This window comes from Bubalus kerabau, chromosome 1, assembly GCF_029407905.1.
Source record: "Bubalus kerabau isolate K-KA32 ecotype Philippines breed swamp buffalo chromosome 1, PCC_UOA_SB_1v2, whole genome shotgun sequence".
In the NCBI taxonomy this organism is placed as follows: Eukaryota; Metazoa; Chordata; class Mammalia; order Artiodactyla; family Bovidae; genus Bubalus; species Bubalus kerabau.
The window spans coordinates 5,731,524-5,755,685 of record NC_073624.1 but is presented as its reverse complement, the minus strand read 5'-3'; the positions used below and the strand labels follow the sequence as shown (position 1 = coordinate 5,755,685).

At 52.7% G+C, this 24,162-nt stretch overlaps 1 protein-coding gene across 1 annotated transcript in view; it reads right to left on the bottom strand.

Annotated features, from left to right (window-relative positions):
- Positions 1 to 481: 481 nt before the first annotated feature.
- EFCAB6 (EF-hand calcium binding domain 6) overlaps positions 482 to 24,162 on the bottom strand; it is a 258,271-nt gene continuing 234,590 nt past the window's right edge. The window contains exons 27-32 of the mRNA XM_055565985.1: positions 18,033 to 18,260; positions 10,319 to 10,549; positions 8,647 to 8,806; positions 6,908 to 7,092; positions 3,405 to 3,554; positions 482 to 828 (exon numbers count right to left, since the gene is read on the bottom strand). Of these exons, the coding sequence (XP_055421960.1) occupies positions 706 to 828; positions 3,405 to 3,554; positions 6,908 to 7,092; positions 8,647 to 8,806; positions 10,319 to 10,549; positions 18,033 to 18,260 (1,077 nt within the window). The 3' untranslated portion in view covers positions 482 to 705. The remainder of the gene's footprint in view (positions 829 to 3,404; positions 3,555 to 6,907; positions 7,093 to 8,646; positions 8,807 to 10,318; positions 10,550 to 18,032; positions 18,261 to 24,162) is intronic.

The window sequence follows — 24,162 nt, the reverse complement described above, 5'->3', positions numbered from 1 at the left end:
TCCAGTGTTCTTGCCTGGAGAACCCCTTGGACAGAGAAGCCTGGCGGGCTACAGTCCAAGGGTTGCAAAGAGTCGGACATGACTGAGTGACTAAGCACACAGCCCGGCACTTGGTCTGTCAGACCCTGCTGTGTTTCGAAACGGGTACTGCTGGGCCCGGAAGGGCTGAGCCCCCACTGCACCAACGGGGCCTGACTCAGATGTCGGCCGCTCCTCGTGGGGTCCGGCTGGTGCCTGCGCCCCCAGGACAGAGAGGTCGCCCTGTGGACAAGCCTGGCAGGGGCGCAGGTCTGCCCCACGTCAGGGAAGCCCCAGAGCCTGCGTGGAGGAGGGGGTGTCCCCGAGTCACCCAGCAGGCTCTTAACGAATAAAACTGGCAGAAATTCTGAGTTTCCAAGTTTATTGTTGGTGGTTCTTTTAAAGTCTCAAGAATCATTCTTGCAAAGGCTAACATTTTAATCTGCTCAGACTAAGAGGGGTCCTGAGCTCAGTGGGGCAGCCCAGGGCCTTCCAGAGTGGCCACTGCCAACCCTGGAGCCCAGGCCTGGGCTGACCTCACAAAGATGCAGGTTGGGTGTGGGTGTGGGCTGAGCTTGGGGGGATGCCCCGGACGTTCATGAGACCCTCTGCTGATAGATTTCCTGGGGCGTGGGGATGGGCCCTGCGGTCCCTGTCTGTCCGCACTGGGCTCACGGTGCGAGGCCCCTACTGGAGGAAGGCCCTGAGGAAGTCGTTGTAGGAGATTTTTGAAGACAGAGTCTTGTCGTAATACTCCAGGATGTGGAAGAACTCCTCCTCGGAGAGGTTGATGCTGTACTGCCTCAGGACCTGCGGGGCAGAGGAGCCGCCCCTGGTACTGGAGCCGTTCAAGACCAAGACCAAGGAGGCTGGCTAGGCCAGGAAGAGGCTGGGCCCTTGCCCACCTCTCCTCCCACCCCGAGCCTGGACAGCCCACCTCCAGAGTCACGCCCTCCCCCCGTGCCCCCCAACCCTTCCAACAAGGCAGCCCTGTCTAGCAACACAGGTGTTGTGAGGCTGGTCAACGTGGAGGACGAGGAAGATGGACAGAGCAGAGGGGATTGGAGGGGAGACTGGCCACGGAGCCTTAACTAGGTGGGAGGCCTTGCGGTGCAGCTTCAGGGGAGGGGAGGAGGGCAGGCCCGCAGGTGCAGGCTTCAGCGAGTAGTTATGACTCAACAGTAATACATCCCATGCCAGAGCCTGCTGATTTCCCAACCAATACCCATTGGCCCTTCCCCTTATATTATCAGACCCTGATTTTCTTCCAGACTGCTGTGTGCCCAGCCAAAATGAAAGGTGACAATTCTCAGCCTCTCTCACAGTTCTGGCCACTAAAACAAAATGAGAATGCTATGCTGGACTTTTAGGAAGCCTCCTCTAAAGAGAACAGGCATGCCCTCCTTCTCTCTTCTCTGCTGCCTGGAATGCTGAAGTGATGCTGGGGCTCCGGCAGCCATCTTGGGCTATGACTCCACCTTGGGGAAGGAATCCAGGTATTGAGGATGGTAGGAAAAAAAATACAGATGTCCCTGATGACAGTCCAGACACCATGCCAGCTCCGGACTTCCTACCTCTGGGATTCTTTTACATGAGAGAGAAGAAAACTACCATGTCTAAGCTGCTGTGATTTATTTCACCTCTGTTATATGCAACTGAGACAAACTGTGATATATACCCTATTAAATAAATATGAAGATTAGGTTATACATTTCCTATGTATATTTTGTGTTATAATTCATTTCTCAGAGGAGGCTAGAGAGTGGGGTTGGAAGAACCCAAGTTTCCTCCAGGGCCGGCAGGACTGGCCCAGGCCTCTGGGGCTGATGGGCTGAGAGCAGGAAAGGGGAGTGAACCTGGGTGTCCAGAGGGCCCAGCACCCATCGGGTCTCATTGCCAAGGGCAATGTCTCCGTTTCTCTTGCCCCCTCCCTGCTTGTCACCCACCCCGAGTTCTTAGGGTGTTATCTTCCTTCTCTTCTCTGGCTGAGAATTGTATTTGACCCCAAAGTAAAGATCGGGGCTTCTCTGGTGGCTCAGACAGTAAAGAATCTGCCTGCAATGCGGGCGACCCAGGTTTGATCCATGGGTCAGGAAGATCCCCTGGAGAAGGGCATGGCAACCCACTCCAGTATTCTTGCCTGGAGAATTCCATGGGCAGAGGAGCCTGGCAGGTTATAGTCCATGGTCTTGCAAAGGGTTGGACATGAGTGAGTGACTAACCAGCGCTGTGAGCTGGAGGCCACGTGGGGGAGGTGACAGGGTATTCACCGCCGCCAGTGACAGGCCTGGCCCCACCCACTGTGTGTGTGTTGCTCCAGGGGCCCCTCACTCTCTAGTGCCCTGCGTGGGGTCCTTGAAAATTCAGACCCACTAACTGCCGTTCATCTACCTGCATCGCTATTTAAGAAAAGCTTTTTTACATAAAAATTTTATTGTCTTAGTTGTTGAAGCGCAGAGAAATCTAAGGAATACATTTTTCCTAAGTGCACTGAGAGGTCATAACCCTTTCTTGCTTTGATGTGTTGACTGAGTTTTTTTTCCTGGCTGTAATATTTGATTTTTAATCTAACATTCTAGACTTCAATTATTTTCTCAACCTTAGTGTTTAGCTAGGACGGGGATGGGATAGAGAAGCAAAGAATGGGACCAGGCCCGCTGACAATTTGAGCAGTTCTGCGTTATTCCAAATGTGGGAGTTTTAAGTCACCCTCAAGGGTGGCCCGTTTCTTTCCTTCGGGAGGAAACCCTCCAAAGGTTCTGCGGGGTAAAGTCTAGCATAGATTCTGTTCCAGAGGTGGGGCTGTGGGGGGGTCGCGATTACAGCTGGTGGACTGGGGCGGGCGAGGTGCTCCCCCAGACCGGCAGGAGAGGCCCCGGAGTCCAGTCTCTGCTGGGGGAGCTGGTTGGCCAGACTGCATGGTCCGGGGTGGGCAGCCCCTCCATGCCAGGACAGCAGAGGGAGAGGGGAGGGCCCAGTGGGGGGCTCTTGCAGGGCAGGGCTGGGGTCTGCAGACCCTGAGTAGCCAGGCCCAGGACGTGCTTCAGTCCCCGAGGTCGTCATTCTGCTCTGCAGCCTCGTGTGGGGTGCAGGCAGGGCTCTGAGGAGCAGCAGCGGATGGCTGCACTCAGATGTTGGTGCCCTGGGAAGGCCCAGCGGGATTCTAGAAGCCTTTGGGGTGGGGACAGCCTGGGGTCGGCTGCGGATGACAAGTGGACGTGGCCCCCAGTAACCTGGGGGAGCCCAGGAAGTGAGGTCTGGACAGCTTGCCCATGCCTGGGCCTTCCTCCGGGCCTGGGGGCTCCTTTGGTGAGGTTTTTCTGGCTGCTGGCATTTGGCAACCGCGTCCTATTTGGAGGGAGAAGCCCCGCAAGAGCCATGCTCACCTTCCTGAAGTCAGCCACGCTGAGAAGCCCCGTCCCGCCCTCGTCGTAGGCTTTGAATGTGCGCCGCATCGGCCTCCAGCAGTGCACGATCTTGGGCTGAATCCGAAGCAAGGCAGAGTAAAAGGAGCAGGTCTCAGTGCCGGCTTCTTTCTGGGAGAAGAGCCAAAACCCAAGAGGAGGTGAGAAAGGAGCTCTGGGGTGGGAAGGATGGTGTGGACAGGCTGTGGCCCAAGGCGAAGGGAAGGGGCTGTGAGCTCCTCTCCTGGGCCTTGCTTCCGTCTTGGCCCCCAGGGCTCACTCCCCACCCAGGGCTCCCCGCTGGAAGGGAGTCTGCAAGCTCGTCCCAGGTGGCTCGGTGGTAAAGAATCTGCCTGCCAACGTAGGAGATGCAGGTTCGATCCCTGAGTCAGGAAGATCCTCTGGAGGAGGAAATGGCAACCCACTCCAGTGTTCTTGCCTGGAGAATCCTGTGGACAGAGGAGCCTGGCGGGCTACAGTCCACGGGGACGCAAAGACTCGGACATGATTTAGTGACTAAATAAAGCTCATCACAAACAGCATCTCCTGGGAGGAAGGTAGGTCTCTTCATCCCCATTTCCTGGATTGGGAAATGTAGGCTAAGGGAGGCAAAGGGGCAGGATCAGGACCCCTCCGGGCTCCGTTTGATGCCAACACCACCAGACCACCGTCCCAGGAAACTCCTCCCTGTGTATTTGAGGGGATGGCCAGGCAGATAACCGAAATAGTTGGAGGGGGGAAAAAAAGAGATTCGATTTGGATCTTCTAGTAGGTTCTTATAATGAACAGAGTTTTTTAAAAATCGCAAGGTTGTAATTATATCTAGTAATTAGACAGCACACTACACTATGATTATTTCATTTAGGTGCTATCAGATTTGAAAACAAGATATTTTAGCATGATTTAGCCCCAACACATGTCTGAATATCACAGAGGTGAACTGTAGGCAATAAAGTGTAATACATTTTGGGAAAGTTTAATTTTTAACATGGCACCACATCAAACACATTAGCACAATGTTAAATTGCCTTCAATTTTTACATCCTTTAGCACCTATGATAGAAACTCACCAGATGCCCTGTAGCTTCACCAGCGGCTGATTTACCAATCAGCTGGTCCCCACCCATGGAAGAGAAGGGATTCTGTGAGCACTTGCTCTTCCCACACCTAAGTCCGGCTTGAGAAAGGGTTTTCCCATCCCAGCCCGGGACACCAACCCACCCAGGGGTCCTTGGCCGCTAGCAGTGCCCCCCAGAAGCAAAGTCCCAGGGCTCCCCTGGTGGCTCAGTTGTTAAGAATCTGCCTACAAATGCAGGAGAGACATGGGTTAGATCCCTGGTCCTGGGAGATTCCATGTGCCTCAGAGCAACTTAGCCCGTGCTCCACGACTACTGAAGGGGAAAGTGAAGTCACTCAGTCGTGTCTGACTCTGCGACCCCATGGACTGTAACCTACCAGGCTCCTCCCTCCATGGGATTCTTCAGGCAAGAGTACTGGAGTGGGTTGCCATTGCTTTCTCCAGGGGATCTTCCCGACCCAGGGATCGAACCCGGGTCTCTGGCACTGCAGGCAGACACTTTACCATCTGAGCCACCAGGGAAGCCTGTGCTCTACAGCCTCGGAGCTGCAACTACTGAAACCCACGTGCCTAGAGCCTGTGCTCCGCAACACGAGAAGCCACCACCGTGAGAAGCCCGCGCAGCACAGCTCGAGAGTAGCCCCCGCTTGCTGCAAATAGACAAAAGCCTGTGCAGCAAAAAAAGACCCAGCACAGCCAAAATAAGTAAATAACTAGAATTATTAAAAAAAAAAAAAGCAAAGCCCCAGCTCACTTCCTCAGAGGAGTGTGTCTGCTGTTAAGGCTACAGAAGAAAGCCTCAAAATGCTAGAAAAGGAAATGGCCCTTGAGATGGCTGGCGTGGTGGGGCCAGGGTCCGCCTGCAGAGGGGACCAGGCAGGGGCGGGGTGGGCCCTGGTCCCACTCCTTCCTGGGAGAGGCTCCCGGGAGTCTCACCACCTGTCAATCAGGCCCCGGGTGGGCTCCTGGATGGAAGGCAGGACTGTCCTGAGCTGCGGAGTGGAGGCTGTGGTTGGGTTTGGGTGCACGACCAGAGCTGGGGGCGAGGCAGGGGCACACGGAGGTGAGCTGGAACATCTGCCAGGGGGCCCAGGCTCCTGGTTGGGGGGTGGGGCCTCTCACTTCCCATACACAATCTCAGTCAGCCCCGCCACATACACACAAGCAGTCCATGAGCAGCCTTTGGATGCCTCTGCGAGGATAGGCAATGCACCTGGGAGCAGGCTGGCCTCTGCACACGGGGGGCTTGGAAGGGGGCGTGAAGCCTCTTCCCAGCAGGCCACCCCTCACAGGCTCTTCAAAGCCAGCAGACCACCCCTCACTTACAGAACTAGGCCCAAAGAAGCAGAGTAGGGCCAGAGCGGGCAGGGGTCTCCATGGCTCTCCAATTATGCTCGCAGGCGGACCCTCTGACAATTGAACGAGGAAAGTATTTTCTCTACTTATAGAATAACTGAGCTAGAGAAAGAATTGTCATAAAGCTAAGTTTTTCTTCCATTGTTTGTTGTAAGCCTTTGGTGCTAGCTCTTGCTTGTCTAAACTAGAAACTATGGTGAGATGCGGCCTGATTTTGCACAAAATGACAGATTTCGCTGCATGGAATCCACTGTTTGCTGGCTGGCACACCATCACTCGGCTGCCGCTGGGATGCGGGCGCCTGGGTGGGGGGCTGCCGGGCTTGCCCCACACCTCTGGTCCCCACAGCTGGGTCTGAGGGTGACTGGCATTGGCCGTGTTTGTCTCCAAGTCAACAAGGCCTGTTCGTACTTATTTAATTCAGTGTAACTCAATTCAGTGTTACAGATGATAGAACGTGAGCGTGGAAGTCTTCATGCTTTGGAAAGACTTGAGAAAGGCGTGTCCTTAACAGTGTGGTTGAACTGGGTGTGGGTGAGAACCATACAGTTACAAATGACAGAAAAAAGGTAAAAACCCAGGGGCCTCCAGTTGCAAGATTTAAGCATCTTTAGGGTCTCATTCCTCTTCAAAGAAGCAACAAGAGGACTGCAGACAATGCATCGTGGGTGCAGCTTATGCAAGAAAGATCCTGCGTCTCTGAGCAAGGTGGGCCCGTCTCAGACGCCTGATGAGCGAGCAAGCAGTTATGTGTGAGGTACAGGCGTCTCCCTTCACTGTGGCCGCCCCTGACCTGCGTCTCCACTTAAGTGACCGAAACCTGTTCCCGGCGGCCCTGTGAGCCACCGACTCTGTTCCCTCCAACCCACAGAGGCCCCCTCGGGCAGGTGCCACTCCGCCAGCTCGCAAGCCTTGGATCCAGGCTGCTGGCTCCCAGCCTGGTGAAGGCTCATACGCACAGTGCCTGCATGACGTGAGAGGACAGGGTTTAGGAGGAGCTGAGAAGCCCGTGCAGCCCGGCCCCACCCCGTCCTCCGCGTGATTCACGTACCATTTTATTCGCGTTCTGGATTTTCATTCTCTGCATCAGCGAGGTCTCCTTTGCTTTTAACAGGAGGACGCAGCTCTGGATGAAGCTGCAGTAAGCGAACTTCCCGTTGTTCCTCAAGTCGTACTTGACGAGGAGCTGCTGGCACTCGTCTCTGCTGATGTCCAGGTTGAATTTCTCCACGAGAGCTGAAGGCAAGCACATCGGTTCACTTGCTGGTGGGCGGTTCCCTCTTGGTTCCATCATAGCTTTCACTCACTCACTCACTCATCACTCCTCATTTGCTGAGACGGCCCGGCCCGGCCCTCGCTTCACAGGCTCGCGGCCGCTGGCTGGACAGATGTGGAAACGCACAGGCAGCGACAGGGTAAGCGTGGCCCGGACGGGGGGGACCCCGCGTCCTGCTGGGCTCCCTCTGTCCTGGCCTAGCCTGCTGGCCCAGCTTTGCCTGGTCTCTGTTGCTGCGGTCACAGCAGTAGGAACATAGCACTGTGGGGGGGGCCACGATCTCAGGCAGCGAGAGCATGGAGCGAGGTTCCTGCCACATGGGAGTCGGGCAGGGCCAGGCAGGTGGGGAGAAGGGAAGGTTCCATGTGCTAGGCTGTGGGCCTGGCAGGGGCTCCTGGGGTCAGGAATTCAGACTTGGCCCTCTGCGCAAGCGTTTTCAACTGGGCTTCAGAGATACGCTCTCGGGGGTCTTCTAGGCTACACCAAATTGTGCATTTGGGGTTTTCATTCTAATGATGATCTTAATGTTCCATTCTGGAACACAAGGACCTCCCTGAAGAGACAACCACTGTGCACTTTGAGGATCTGTGTCTAGCTTTCCTCCTTTTTAATTAATAATTTTTGGTTGCTCTGGGTTTTCATTGCATCAACTGCTGCTACTGCTAAGTCACTTCAGTCGTGTCCGACTCTGTGCGACACCACAGACGGCAGCCCACCAGGCTCCCCCGTCCCTGGGATTCTCCAGGCAAGAACACTGGAGTGGGTTGCCATTTCCTTCTCCAATGCATGAAAGTGAAAAGTGAAAGTGAAGTCGCTCAGTCGTATCCGACCCTCAGCGACCCCATGGACTGCAGCCTTCCAGGCTCCTTGGTCCATGGGATTTTCAGTATGCAGCAATTAGAGGGAACGTAAATGCAACCGATTTTCATAAATATTTGAAGTTTACCAAAGTGATAAGTAAGCAAGTAATTATGAGTTGCTCAGTCATGTCTGATTCTTTGCGACCCCATGGACTGTAGCCTGTGCCAGGCTCCTCTGGTCCATGGGATTCTCCAGGCAAGAATATAGGAGTGGGTAGCCATTCCCTTCTCCAGGGGGTCTTCCTGACCCAGGGACTGAACCTGGGTCTCCTGCATGGCAAGGGGATTCTTTACCCTCTGAGCCACCAGGGAAGCCCATTTGAAGTTTACCAAAGTGATACATGGCAAACATCGAACCAACAGCACCGAGCTGTGTCCCCGGCTGCCCCAGGCCCCCGGTCCATCTCCCTGGGCTCTCAAAGCCCGTCCCTGTTTATATTCTGCCCAGAGACCACGACCAGCCTGCAGGTTCTAGCCCCTAGAGTCACGCGTGCTGACTTGATCCAGTGGGTGTGGACCTGCCCGGTGAGGGCGGAGGCGTCAGGAGCCTATGTCCCCCAGATGCTGCCGCAGGTTGCCTGGGCTCCACCAGGAGGAGGGGACCTGGGCTGGGAGGTGGCCCCGTGCACCCTCGGGGGAAGGAATGGGACGCACCCAGGAACTCGGGGCCAGGGATCTCGCCCTGCTTGTTGGGGTCCCTCTCCTTGCACTCGCGTAGCAGCTCGCGCCAGCAGCCCTGGACCTTCTTGCGAAGCTTGGTCTCGATGGGCTCGCAGTTCTGCAGGGGTGGGGTCCCGCTCACGCTTGAGGGGGTCTAGCGAGAAAGAAAACAGTCTCGTACCTGGAGATTCTAGAGGGACGTCATAGGAGAAACCTATAGATGTGACCCGGGTTTTGAGGTGCGCAATTCATAGGAGGTGTTATTTCAGAAGTAGAATGAAAAACCATTTTAACTAGAACAGTTTTGGGTGCAAATATATAGCCTTTCCCTTCCTGGCTTCTAGAGGCCCCCACATTTCTTGGCTCAAGGCCCCGTTTGTCCTCCAGCTTCAAAGCTGCAACGATAGGTGTGTGTGTGTGTTAGTCGCTCAGTCGTGTCCGACTCTTTGCGATCCTATGGACTGTAGCCTGCCAGGCTCCTCTGTCCATGGGATTTTCCAGGCAAGAATACTGGAGTGGGTTGCCATTTCCTTCTCCAGGGGATCTTCCCAACCCCTGACTGAACCCAAGTCTCCTGTGTTGCAGACCAGATTCTTTGTCATCTGAGCCACCAGGCAATGGTGGGTGGGTCTTTCTCAAATTGAGTCTCTCCTGTATGTCCCGTGTGCCTCTGTGTCCCCACTGACTGGACAAGGTCAGTTGGGCCCCCTGGACACTCGGGGACAATCTTGTTAGCTGATGAGCAGCTCTAACTCCATCTGCAGCCTTGATTCCCCCCTCAGCAGGTAAGGTGCACATCACAGGTTTTGGGGACTGGGCCGTTGATGTCCTTGGGGTGCTTTGACCCCCTTGAGTCTGATCCACTGACCATCTTTAATGCACTAAACACTCCGCTTACAGGTTCACTGGCTTGCCCATCGTCCCCTACGAGAGCATAAACTCCACAAGTGCAGGGGCCGGTGTTCATTCTCGGCACGTAGTAGGTGTGCAGTAGACACGTGTTGACTGAATGAGGAACCAGCTCCGTCTTGGATGGCTCACCACGCATGAAGCATGGAGGTGGGTGCCCACGTGCCTAGTTGCCATCCCCTCAAACACCACGCCCCCCCAGAGGCCCTGTCATGCTTCTTACAGAGGAAGGGAGCCCCTCTGCAAGACTGAGCCCCTCCTTTCATCCCAGGCTGGGGGGCTCGGCCCAGGACCAGGGCTGTGCGATCAGACAGCCTGGGTTTGCCGTCAGGCCTCTCTGTGCTAACAAGGGACCCTGAGCCCACACGGGTCCCTCTTAAGAGTGTTGGATCTTCAACTGTAAAATGGGCATTAACACGCCTTACCTCTCGGTACGTGGCCCTCAGCAGATGTGTCCACCCTGGGGGCATCTGTGTTCCTGGGTGACAACGCCCTTGACAATGGCTGACCTGCCCCCTCCCCCAGGTCCTGCCCCCCACCCCCAATTCCCCTCCGTCTCTTCTGCCCCCGATGCCCACCACCCTCCCCTCCAAGGCAGGTGACTGAGAGGACCCACCAGTGGCTCCTCTCCAGAACCCCCTGGGCCCAGGGGCTCATTCCAGGACACCTCTGTCACCCGAACCCTTGGGGACACGAAGTCCCTGGCCTGGGGAGAACGTGGACCCAGTGAGATGCCGAGAGATGGGAAGAAACTCACGCAGGGGTGACTCCGTGGCTTGGACCCCGCTTTTGGGTCGTGAGTGGGCGACGACCCTGCAGACCAGCCCCGGTCTGAGACCTCGGGGACGCTGCTCCCTCTCTGCGCCTTGGCTGAGTCGCCCGTGGCAAGTGGCGTGGCCGGCTTGTCCACGTTGAAGCTGCTCAGGAAGTCCAGGTACCTCAGCCTCCCCTTGGAGTTGACGGGCATCTCCTCCCAGAGCCTGTCAAACTGGCAAAGAAGCAGAGGTCACCCTTGGGTCAGCACACACCCTAGGCAAGGGGGCCAGAAGCCGGTGAAGGCGGCGCGCTCCTTCGCTGGGTCCCGGGCTCACGTCAAGTTAAACAAAAATTGAAAAATGAAAAACATCCAGCCGGCCAGCCCCAGCTTCCTGGGAAAGCGGGGTTGGGGAGGGGCACAGATTATCCATGGCTTCTGCGGGACATTTTTTAATTGAATTGGGCCCTTAGCGAGCACTTTAAGGCCATTAAATCTTGCATTAGTCACAGAGACTGAGCTGCAGGACGGAAGAATGTTCTAGGGGAAAACGCAACTCAAACCCCAGTCTCTCTGGGTCCCCGGGGAGCCCGGCGAGGCTCCCTCCTGCTGAAGAGCCCCAGAGCCCTGCGAACAGCCCGGGCCGCTGCGCAGTGTAAGTCACTCTCAGGGCGAACAGCGTGCTCTCAGGAGATGAGGAGAGAGGCGTCTGGAGGACGGGGAGCAGCTTATGGCCTTGGCATCAGCGTGTCTGTTGTCACCGGGCTGAGAGGGCCCCGTGTCGCCGGGATGTCACCGAACGACTCAGTGCCACGGGAGCCGCTCTAGGTGGCTCGAGGGCTTTCAGGGAGCTGAGAACGGTAATTTAACTTCCGTTGTGTTTTTTTTTTTTACAGCCCCTAAGGCCCAGCTTCCAGCCCGCATCTCCAACCCTGAGGCCAAGGAGGGACATTCCTGCCCTGTGCCTCGACTTGGTCAGAAAGCCACTCGGCTTGCCTGCTCCACTGGGGTTTTCCAGGGGCAAATGAAAAGGGGCCATGTCCGACGCTGCTTGAAAGTCTGGACAAGATGCAGTGAGGGCTGAGGAAGAGTGGGAGAACGTTCCAGGCCCTGAGAAGGAGAAACGGTTTAGTCTGGGACAGTCTTCTTGACTTGTCTTAGCTTTTTGTGCTAAGCTTTTAATTTTTAAATAATTACAGGTTTGAAGGATGTTCCAACGATGATACAGAGAGGTCCCCGGATCCTCTGCCCAACTTCCCTCCAAGGTTACATCTTACGTAACAACTTCGTGTGTGTGTGTGTGGGGGGGGGGGTGGGTGCGTGTGTGTGTAGTTCAGTGTCATTTATCACATCTAGAGTTGCATGTTGCTTTCGTTTTGATCAATGAGGGAAACCTACTTCATGGAGTGGAAGTGAGGGGTCCTTGAGAAAGTGTCCACAGAGGCTCAGACAGACCTCACTGGCACCAAGGTCTCCTCCAGGAAAGTTCTCCAGGACCACCAAGGAAACCAGATGCTCTCCTCTTCCTACCTGTATCCTGATGGAGCCACCCCTGTAGGTGACACCTCACTGGGCCGAGAGACTCCCTGGAGAGACTCCCAAGATGACTCTGAAAGTCATCTTTAAATGCCAACTGTCTTGCAAAGGGGCTGACACTCAGTGGGGTCTCAATACATGTTTGTTAGTGGCTGAAGATCCCCCAAAGACTCACATGATAAAACTGACCAGACGGGAAGACCCTTTAGAAATGAAGAGGGACAGGGGACAGGGAGCTCAACCACGTTCTGAGTGCATCATCAGGAAGGGCTTTACGGAAGAAAGATGAAGCTGAAGAGGAGGGCGGGCTGCTGGTGGGCTCTCATGCCCTCCTGTCTTAGCAAGACTTGGGAGGCAGGCAGGAAGAAGGTCATGCTATGAAGGACAGAGACAAAGGATGGGATGCGGCGATAAGTTGAAGCACAGGTGTGAAGACATTTACAAAATAGCCCAGGACAACAAAAGGGGCTTGTTCTCAGGCACGTGAGGCAGGGCCCACCACCTTCCTGATGAAATCCTGTGAGGCAGTGAGGTCAATGCAGGACCACGCAAACCCTATTCTCATCTTCTTGTAACTGAAGGGGCCTCGATGGGAAGAATACACATCCCTAGGATGACTCAGGGGCTCAGTGGCAAAGGATCCACCTGCCAATGCAGGAGACACAGGTTCGATCCCTGGGTCAAGAAGATTCCCCTGGAGAAGGGAATGGCAACCCACTCCAATATCCTTGCCCGGGAAATCCCATGGACAGAAGAGCCTGGTGGGCTACTGTGGTCCATGAGGTTGCAAAAGAGTAGGACATGACTTAGTGACCACACAACAACAGGATAACAGGAGCCTGGGTGGGCCGGTAAAGAAAGGGAGGCCACACGTGGTTCTCCAGTCCTGACAGGTTACAGCCCAGGACACTGATGGAGCCAGGGATGCAGTGCAGGATGGCGGCTGGGGGTGGGGGTGCTGCGGGGACAGGCGAGGCATCGAGAGGACTGGGAATGGGCACCCCAAAAGTAGATTCTGGAGAATTACAGCCCTGTGAGCTGGACGTGAAACCCGAAGAATTCTTGTGGTCTGTGAATAAGCTGAAACGCAAGTGAGTTTCCACGTCATGTGGCAGATCGTGGCCTGCTGAAAGGTTCCCTGGGAATGCAGAAGAGCAGTCAGCGGCCTGCTAAACATAAGGACTCAGGACCTCAGTCCTGCTTCTGCTCGTGAGGCGGCAAGCTGCAAGGGAACGCCACCCCATCTTACCAGCAAGAAAAAGCCGAATACCTACAGATTCAGAACTCTTCTCAAGCCTGTCTGCGAGCCGAGGTTGCAGGAACCGAGAGGACTGAATTCCATTGAGCCCCAAGGCTCCAAGGAGATCCTGACACCCCAGCTCTCATGCCCGGTGGGGCTCAGAAGGAAGTGGGAGTGTGGGAAGAAATCGGCTGAGATGTTAGCAAATTCCTGAAGGCCAAATGGGGGCTGGCGCTTAGGCTGGGAGTCTTGGGCACAGGGAATGATTAGGCTCACAAGCCCTCCTTCTTCAGCCTTTGCTGCTGCTCCTGAAGGGGAGGCTACTGGTGGAGGACAGATGTGAGACACCACCCGTTTCTCCAGACACCCTCTCCTGGGAGGCGAAGCCGCTGAGGGAGGCAAAGCGAGTCCACTCAAGCCCAGGAGGCTCCTTCTGCTGGAGGGATCTGCCTCCGAGCACACCAGGGGTGAGGATAGCAGTAACTAAATTCAAATGTGGCTCGATCACCCACCAGACTGACTCAACAAACCCCCACACTCACAGCCTGACAGAGAAGAGGTGAGCCTGTTTCCAGCCATAAATATTATTTCCACCACGGTCTACGATTCTCCTTTACATGCTGACTGTCATTCAGCATTTTTTTTTTAAAGTTCTACATACAAACAAAAGGAAAACTGACCCATTGCCAAGAGATACAGCCATCAACAGGTAAGACTCAGAGATGACCCCCAGTGTGGGGATTATCAGACAAGGACATTAAAACAACTATGGACATTAAACTAAGGACATTAAAACAACACATTAGATCCATGAACTAATGCATCCATGGATGTAATAGAAAAGGTGCACAACGTGCATGAACAGATGGAGAATTTCAGCCAAGAGGTGGAAGCTATTTTTGAAAATGCACTGTTATGTTCAAACACAACAGCGAAATGGGATTAAACAGAAACAGAGACGAGCAGCGTGGCATTGGAGGCCTGGTGTGATGCAGGTGGTGGGTGGGACTCTCTCGGGAACAGACGAGAGGCCCCCGTGTGAGACGGGCAGTTAGAATGAAGCCATCGCCCACTGCCTGACATGGAAACAGAGGCAGCCGGGAAGAGCCGCGGCTAGCCTGTGCCGACAGTGGGCACAGGATTTCCACGGTCACTGAGGATAGAGGCCTGGAGGCCAACACAGAGGAGCCCAGTCTCTAGGACCAGCCAAGGCAGCTTCGGGACCACCTCCAAGTGGGGACCATGCCCAGGGTTGATCCGAGGGGTGAGCTGCGTGTGGAGCATTTGGGGCTTATCGCAAGCGCCCGCCTGGCTTCCGTCTCCTCACACCTCACCCCCAGTCTCGGCACAGGGCCTCTGGTAAAAGGGAACTGGCACTGGCAGCCCCTGCCTTTCTTCCTCGCTGGGACCTGGGCCCTGGAGCAAGCATGTGATAATTAGCAGACGTCTCACCTGCACGGAGAGATGCTGGAAGGCAGCTAAGAGATCGCTTTAAAGTGTCAGGGGGAGAAAACTTGGATTTAGAACTCTATCCCCAGCCAAACTACCTTTTGAGGATGAGCATGAAATAGAGAAGCTCTCTGGCTTACTTGTCCCTGAAAGGGCAAGTAAAGATGTGGTTGAGCAAAAGAGGAAGTGAACAGGAAGTGGGAGTGGGACCAAAGGTGTGTGACGGTGGACATCAGATCAGTGAGGCACCCACCACCCCCCTTCCCTGTCACCACCCCCGCAGCACCCCATCCCTGGCTCCTTCGGCCTCCTTATCCTCTGCCCTTCTTCTCTCTATTATACCCAGACTCACTGAGGAAATCCTGTTGCTTCCAGCTCCGAAACACATCCGTGATTCGACCTCGTCTGCTCCCAGCCATCCACCTGGCCTGGTCTTTAATCAGATGTCTCCTTCTCAGGGGCCTCCCCTGACTGCCCTCCTCACAATGTATTGCCCCCACCCCTCCCTACAACAATTCCCCAGCACTGCACTCTTTCCTGGTTTTTATTTTTTGCCTCTATGGCCATCCAAGATACACATATCTTAACATCTGCCCCTCAAGGAACAAAGACCCCATGAGCAGGATGTGTCTCCTGGGTCCACATCCCAGCACGGTGTCCTCAAGGAAAGCACCCTGACCCCCTGGGTCCAGACCAGCCCCTAGCTCTGCTCTCCTAGCATGCTGCACCTCCCTTTACAGCAGAGAGTGGTGTGGAATCACAGAAATGATGTTCCCACAGGCATTTAATCTCTCTCTACCCTCCTGGGATGCAGACTCAAGGGAGGCAGGGAGCAGGCCCTCCTTGGTTCCCCAGGACCTGATGTCAGCACTCTGCTCAGAGGACCAGAAGTCCACTCCTCAGTGAAGGAGGGGGTGCCTGCTGCCTTTGGGCACTCACTGTGCAGCCAAGACAGATAGCGCTGTGCGCAAGGACACGCAAGAGGGTGCCAAGGGGTCAGCAGATGATGGAGAGCTGGCGTGGGGGGCACGTAGGGCAAAGCGGGGCGTGGTCAGCTCCAGCAGGGAAAGGCGTGGTCAGAAAAGAATTCACTTGACCAGATAGATACAAGGGGGCGGGGCCAGGGGCAGGCAGAGACAGCAGGGGTCAAAGATGGAGAAGGCAGAACTGCAGCCTGGGTGGAGGGCACCTGGACCAGCCTGGGGAGCACTGTCCCATCTCCTAGGGAGGGACACCGAAGCTCAGAGAGGCTGAGTATGCCAAGGTCACACGGCTGGACGAGTGCAGAAGCAGGGCTGAAATCCAAGCCTGCCTGCATTTCTCTCACTCCTAGAGGTGTCTGCTTTAGAAGCATCACATCTGGAATGTTCAGAAAGTTTGGGTTCCTCTCCCTAATGCAGCTGCGTAGTCACAGTCTTTAGGCAGTCGCCGTGGGCTGATCTAATCGCCTCACTGGGACAGGCTCTCCCTGTGGGGCCCCTGTCTCCTTAAGCCAGATCCAAGAGGACACAGTTCTATGGCCTTTTATAACACGCTTTACACAGAGCCATGAAGACCTTCAGTGTCCAACTTCACCTGCTCTGAAAGCCACTCTCCTTTTCTGAAAGGTTAGTTGTGCCAAAAGTTTTCCAAAGATGTGGCACTTTTTGACTTAGGGAGCTCTGTTAAGTCAAGAAAGCTGGCCCCTCGGATTCACGATGACTGGATCTTTTAGAGACAAGTCTATAACGTAGATAAACTAAGTCCTAGAATCTGTACCGGCAAGCTATTGAACCTGGCCGGACCTGTCCCAGCGTCTCCGGTGGACTCGTCCCCTTGCTGGGATGAAGGGTCTAGACGTGTCCAGTCCAGCGTGCACATTACTTCTGTATCTTACTCTGCCAGACTCAGGACCATCCACCTGAGAAGGTCGTTGGCTAAGCAGCTCATGCGAGGAGAAAACATATGGATCTCTGGGGCTTTTGCTTTCTGTTTACCAGCCTGTATCTAGAAGCAGGCTTCCCCAATATAGCACAATTTCTGCTAATCATCACCCAACTTAAACCGCAGTACTTATGCCAGACTTTGACGCTTTTGATGATGCAGTCTGTCTCTGAGATATGTCCGTGTATTTTTAGAAGGCAGCGTTTAAAAGTAAGTGCTTGATCGTGTGGCAGGGGATATGGGGTGGGGGTGGGGGTGTCTGTGCTGCGGATGGGGAAGCTTTTTCTTCGTGGACCATTAAAATCAAATTCTCTGTTGAGAATGCCAGATACGCCAGCATGTCATTAATTTACATCTATAATTAGTGTAAAATTTTACTTATTTAGATGGAATGAAAAATCATTATTAGTAAAACTTTTATTAGCAAAACCTTTATTAGTTGGCTCCATAGAATAATAAATGCAACTGTATTAATTTGAAAGGCTTCCATCTATTTGTAGCAATGGAGAGACGTATTTCAAACAGCTTCACTTGGTGTGGTTGTTCTTCGGGACAGAATTCTTTGGAAAGAGCGCTTAATTTTTCTTAGCAAAAAATGATCATAATGCCTAAAAAAGTGATATTTTAGGAAAGTGAAATCTGATGTTCGTATTAGTAATATCTTTAACAAATTCATTCTTTAGGGTAGTGAGTTCAGTGGCCTGAGTAGGGCTGGAGGGTGGGTGTGATGATCACTCAAGATTGTTTTCAGTCCTTATCCTAAAACTCTGAGACTAGGAGTCTTGAGGTTGGAGTGGAGTCTCTCCCAGCTCTGGGGCGGGGTGGGACAGAGTGACATTCCCACATAGGGAGCTGTAGGAAGCGCCTGGGCTAGGTCTGTGTGGAACCAGGAGGAAGAGGGGAGGCTGGGTTGCTTTTGTGAGTGTTCTGGATTTCCTTTTTCATCTGAATTATTCTCTGGGAATGGATGGGCCCTCAGTTCATCTGAAAGCAGGAGCGGGCTGGTGGCAGTGCATTTTCTGGGGGAGAAGGGACAGCCATGTGTGTGTTCAGATTGTTGGTGCTCTGTGTTATTAGCTGCTCAGCGCCTGGGCTGTTGGGGTCTGGGTGGGGGACGTGGACATGGTCCATCCACGGGACATGCTGAGCACCTGCTCTGTCCAGCCTCACCTCCATCTCCAACCCCCACCCCAGCTCAAGTGTGGAGAGAAACTTGCCGTCTCTCCGGATCAGTTGGGCCCCGGAATGATCCAGGGAAGGAGTAAGAGGGGTAGTGGGAGCTGGAGCTGAGTTTAATTCGATTTTAAAAATAAAGGTGACATGACTTGCACTCTAATTGAGATGGTGCATTCCATACCTGTTATAGGAACAGAAGGCTCCTGTGTCTCTTTAGTAAGATTTAAAACAACAGCAGCAAACCCCCTCTCCCGCAAACTGCCAAAAAAAACAAAAACCCTCCCCATATTTAAAAAATAGAGAACAACCTTAAACTGTCTATACTCTGGGAAACAGCCGGCCTGACGCTCATAACGACACTGCTTAGGAGGCTGAACAGAACGCAGTCCTTACTTGCTCGTCCGTCAGAACCTGGACGTGGCGAGTACAGATGGACCGGAACTCGTCCCTGGAGGCGGTGTTCGTCTTCATGGTGTCAAAGTTCTCGAACTCCTGGGCGATGGCGTGGTAGTGGGAGGTCACGGCCTTGTGCAGGCGAGCCAGCAGCTCCTGGTTTGCCATTTCCTTGGGCGATAAGGGCCGTGGACCTCTGGGCATCTTCTCAGCCCACTCCACAGCGGTCTGGGCAAAACAGAACAGAAAATTGATCCCTTTAGTGAATAATGAATTGCCTTAGCTCTGGGCGCCTCAGGCAAGGGTGGGGCCTGGGAGGCCCAGCTTCCTGAGGAACTTGAGCCAGAAGTCAGAGAGACCCAGAGGCGGGACTGCAGGTGCAGACTTGCCTGAAAAGTGGGAGCCTGGGCTGACCAGCCGCAGAGCGGGGAGCAAAGCGACTGAGCCCTCAGGGCAGGGCAAGGGCCGGGCCCAAGGAGGGCACACCTTATACCCTCAGCCATTCGCTCACTCGGCCTGTCCCCTGGTTTGCTGAACGCACACACAGTGAATGTCTGCTCTGAGTGGTGAGGGAATCAATAGGGATGAGGATCCAGACTGCTTTCATTTCCAGCCCTCCGTCCCGGCTGATTTATGCTCATGACAGCTGTGATGTGAATGGCATTGTTGATTTATTTGCTTTGCTCTGCCAGGTCTTAGCTGTGGCATGCAAACTCTTAGTTGCGGCATGTGGGATCTAGTTCCCTGACCAGGGATCGAACCCGGGCCCCCTGCATTGGGAGAGTGGAGTCTTAGCCACTGGACCACTAGGGAAGTCCTGTAAGTGGTGTTTCTTTTTGTTGACTGCTACCATATCATGCTGCAGCTCCACTGTCGGTTAAGTGTCCTTTAAGTCTGAGACTTTGAGACCCTCAGGGATTTAATCCTGGCGAGTGTCGAGTCCTGCAGTTGGAGGCTGCAGGGACCACGGAGCTGGCCTGCTTGCCTAGATCTCATTCTGCACCCCTGGGAGGTGCTTACAGGGCCTGGGGACGCTGTCCATGGTGCTGGGGAGCCTGGAGGAGGGATAGGACCAGTCTGGTAACAGGACAGCTTTCTGCGGGGAGGAGTGAGCCAGGAGGAAAGAGAGGATCTTCTTACTGGATGGCAGGCTGATGGGCTGGCAGTGAGCATGTGGCCAGGTGAGCCAGAGGGGCCTGTGGAGGCCTGCAGCCCACATTCAGTAACTGCTGATGATCAGTGTGGTGGACAGAGAGACCACAGGAAGAGCAGTGAGTCGAGTTACTGATTGATTCTCAATAGCCCTGGAAATGACAAGGGTTTCTGTGTCTACCCTGGGCACCGAGGAGACTGAAGTTGGAAGGGAGAAGCCAGGGCTGGGGGGGCGGGGTGGGCAGCAACTGAGTCCTGAGCCTCCTGCAAGGGTAGTTAGAAGGGCGAGGCCTGCAGCATCTATTTGCTGCCACTAGGAAAAGGCCCCAGAAGCCAGACCTGTGGTCACCACATCAGCAGGTGGGCTCCTGGAGTATGAGGAGGGGGTGGGGCCCTGGGGTGGGGGGGCGGGGCTGGGCTCCATGAGAACCCAGGGGTAATAAGGCATGAAGGCTGTCCCCACACTAGGGTGGATTCTCAGATACACTGGGTTTCTCCAGTCAAAACCATTAGTGACTGGTGGCTACAAGGCTGGTTCTTTCAAAGCACCAGCACCTGGCCAGATGATTGCATCCATTCCCCAGAACCTACGTGAAAACTTGGTCATGACTCAAGTTCAGCAGTTCAGCAGGAGTATGTGGAGTATATGCTACTTTCCTGCAGGACAGAGCAGAAGGTTCCCCTACAAAACTGTATCAAACACGGGATGCTGCTGACAACACCCTCAAAAGCGTGGCTATACACCCTTACACTCATACCACAGCCCACTACATCCTCGACCACCCAAAGGTTAACAGACGCTTTCAGATATGTCCATTGGGAGCCATCTGCAAAGTGAATGAACGCCTTTCATTTTTCATTCTAGAAAAAAAAAAGTGATCCTACAGATACATCTTACACTTTTTCGAACAGTTGGAAACACGCCTCCTGTGTCTAAGTATGAAGGCCTTTCCCTAAACACCGCGAGGGGTGTCATTGATCAGAGAGCAGAGGGATCTTTGCTGGGTGGTTTCCATCCCTATGCTCATCACAGCATAGGTGTTGTGTTGTGCAGGGCAAGGTGGAGACCCCTCTGACTCTGGCTCTAACTGGCCGTGTGACATCCACATGCCACTGAATCAAGTTTTCCTGGGTTTCCTCATTTTTTCCGGGAGGAATCTAGGCTCCCACGAGACGGGGTGTGTGAATGCTCTTTGAAAATGTTAACACAAAAAACAAATTAGAAATTCTTCTGTTTTAACAATAGATATGGAAGAACTCTAACAAAGTAAAATGAGCAATCTTAGGTTAATATGCTTTAAACTCCAGAGGAAATTGAATCATTTTCTAGCAAGATATAGATTACTAAATTTAATGTAAGTAACATTACGAATAGGCAGGTAATCAAAAAAGAAGTTTAAAAAGCTGTTAAAAGAGCTACCATCTATCATTAAAAAGGTGTCAAGCCCTGGAGTGGGTGGGTTGCCATGCTCTCCTCCAGGGGATCTTCCCAACCCAGTCTCTGCCTTGCAGGCAGACTCTTTACCATCTGAGCCACCAGGGAAGCCCAAGAATACTGAGGTGGGTAACCTATCCCTTCTCAAAGGGACCCTCCTGGCCCAGGAACTGAATCAGGGTCTCCTGCATTGCAAGCGGATTCTTTACCAGCTGAGTTACCAGGGAAGCCAGATAATTTTTACATTAGTCAAATTATTCCAGAACACAAAAAGGGATATATAGTATTCCAGTTCATTGTATATTACCCTAACACAAATATATAATCAAGAAAACACTTGAAAAATATGAGCCAAAATAGTTTACGGACATAATGGCAAATATAACAAAACTTTTTTAAAAACCAGTTTTTTAGGAATATTTAGTGCTGTATTTTAAAAGGGCACACCAAAATCAATTAAGGTTTATTCCAAGAATTAGAAAGTTTTCCTTATAATTAGCAAAAGTCACATATCAACACATGGCAAAGTTCATCTATCAAAATTTGGCAGTCAATCCCGATAAAATGGTATAGAATAGAAAAGTACACACATACTATCCAGGAATAAAATGAACATCTTAAACACAAGAGTATTAATCAGACACTATCTGTCAATGTGTTACACAGGTTAAATATGAAGCATTTCCATTAAAGTTAGAAACAAGACGGGCAGGCTCACTGCCAGTTCTGCTAGTCACATTTTCAGAGGCTCTAGCCTTTGAAATAAGACAAGAAGATGAAATAAATAGTTGAAAACAAATGTTGAAAAACAACATTTATCATTACTCTTGGGTATGATTGTACAACTAGAAAATCTCAATACAATTATGAAAGTGGCTGAATTAAAGTAAAAAATGCAGAAAACGTAATACCTTTTTTCTTATACAATACATACAACTAGTTAGAAATTATCTCATAAAAAAATCCACATGACAAAGCTATTGAATACTTTGGGATAGATTTCATCTGAAAGGCATGATGAGACCTATATGAAGAAAGCCAGACACATTCTACTGAAGGTTATCAAAGCAAGACTGGACTAAAAACAGACACATACCATGTTTCTGTATGTGAAGACTCCATTTCAAAAGAGAAAACCTTTTTCAAATTATAAATAAATAAAACTCTAGCAAAAATCACAATGGCTATTTGTGGGGGGACCCATTAGACATAGATATTAAACTTAATATAGAGACATAAATATGTGAGATTTGCCACGAAATTTTTGGAAGAGGCTAGCAATGATGTTTCTGAGTCACCAGATATCAAAACACCACAAACTTGATATAAACAGAACAATAGAATGAGAACAGTAAGGCCCAGGATATACAAGCAGAACAGTGGACACCTACTCAGGCTGTTCATGAGTGAGAAGGAAGTCTCTTCTGTGACTGAGCCCTTACATCACAAAGCCCATTGTTACAAACTTACAAAGGCAGCAGGAAGGAGGAGGTGTGGTACACACACGATGGAGTAATATGATGGAGTATTACTCAGCCATAAAAAGGAACATTTACATTGTTCTGGCATTTACAGTGCCATTTGTAGCAACACGGATGGACCTGGATATTGTCACACTGAGTGAAGTAAGTCAGACAGAGAAAGACAATTACCATATGATATCACTCATATGTGGAATCAAAAGAAAAAGGAGCAGGCTACAGTGGGGCTCTGGTTGACTCTAAGAGACCTTTGGGTGAGGGCAGCCCTCCTAAGCAAGACTGAACATCCCAGTTTCATAAAGGGAATTCTCTCTTCCCTCTTGAGTTAACAGCTTCAGAATACCATCCCCCCGAGGTCTGCATCTCAGCAAATGGACACTGGCCCAGTGGCCCAGCCTGGAGTCCTCTGTGATGTGTCCATCATGCAATCTGCCTATCATCTGTCATCCAAACCTCCCCAACATCCCAGTGGCCCCACGCCCAGTGCGTACCTGGAAGCTGACTGCTCCACCCTCACCTCCTGGTCCAGGCCCCCATCATCTTGCCACAAATCACAGCCTGCTTCCTTCCACCCTCAATCTGTTAAAAGTACACACGCATGAGCATCACATGCACATACGTGTTAGCACTTGTTCTCTGGGCAGAGGGGTGGGGGAGGGCCGAGCCATAATTAAAAAGCCAGCATCATTTTCCCCGGAGGACAATCTCTGTACAGTGCAAGTCAGATCATGCACAGCTCTCCAATGGCTCCCCATGTTGTTCGGAGCAACCGGCAGGGCATCACAATGGCCGCCAGCCCACCCACTGGGACCTCTGACCTCACTCCGTGCCAGCCTCCCGCTGTGCTTCATACACACAAGCTCGTTCCTGCCTCAGGGCCTTGGCACTTGCTGTTCCTGCCCTCCCCTCAGGGTTTCCACACATTCCTGAGCCGAACAACACGTTCATTCCCGCTCCCTTTTCCTTCTCCTTCTCCGTCCCACGTTCCGCTCTCTGATCCACCTTATATTTAACCTAATTTTCTCCATCCTAACAGAAAATAAACTTCAAGGCCAGGGCTCCGGTCTTTTGCTCACTGCTGAGCCCCTGAGTGCTTTAAAGAGCCCGGCACACAGTGGGGCCTTGATCTTTGTTCCAAGAAAGAATGGATAAACAGTGTCACTAACACAGCCAATCAAACAAACGACTGCTCTGCAGGCCACCCTGAGTCTTCTGTTAAAAAGCTCTGATCTAGAGGCTTCCCTGGTGGTCCAGTGGTTGAGAATCTTGCCTTCCGAGGCAGGGGACACAGGTTCACTCCGCGGTCTGGGAACATCCCACAGGCTGTGGAGCAGCTAAGCCCACGTGCCACAACCGCCGAGCTGGCGCTCCAGAGCCTGCGCTCGGCCACAAGCAGCCACTGCTACAGGAAGCCGGCAACCACAGCTGACAGCAGCCCCGCCGATCACAACCAAGGAGCTACAGGAAGCCCGAAACCACAGCTGAGAGCAGCCCCGCCGATCACAACCAAGGAGCTATAGGAAGCCCGAAACCACAACTGACAGCAGCCCCGCCGATCACAACCAAGGAGCTACAGGAAGCCGGCAACCACAACTGACAGCAGCCCCGCCAATCACAACCAAGGAGCTACAGGAAGCCCGAAACCACAGCTGAGAGCAGCCCCGCTGATTACAACCAAGGAAAAGCCCACGTGCCGCAGTGAAGACACAGTGCGGCCAAAAGTGAAATAATGATTTAGAAAATTTCATCACTCTTTAAAAAAAATGGAAATGAAACCAAGATTCCGTTTGTTTTTCTTCTTAGAAACACAAATTTCTGAAGTGACAATATCAGGGTTGGGAAAGGTAGAATAAGGTAGGTGGAGCCACGAAAGTGCCTGTCCTTCCACCTGGCACCTGCCCTTTGAAGACTCTCCTCAAGGAAGTAAACAAGATGAATTCATGAAATCATGATCACTACGGTATTATTTGGAGAAGGAATTGGCAACCCACTCCAGGATTCTTGCCTGGAGAATCCCGTGCACAGAGGAGCCTGGTGGGCTACAGTCCATGGGGTCGCAAAG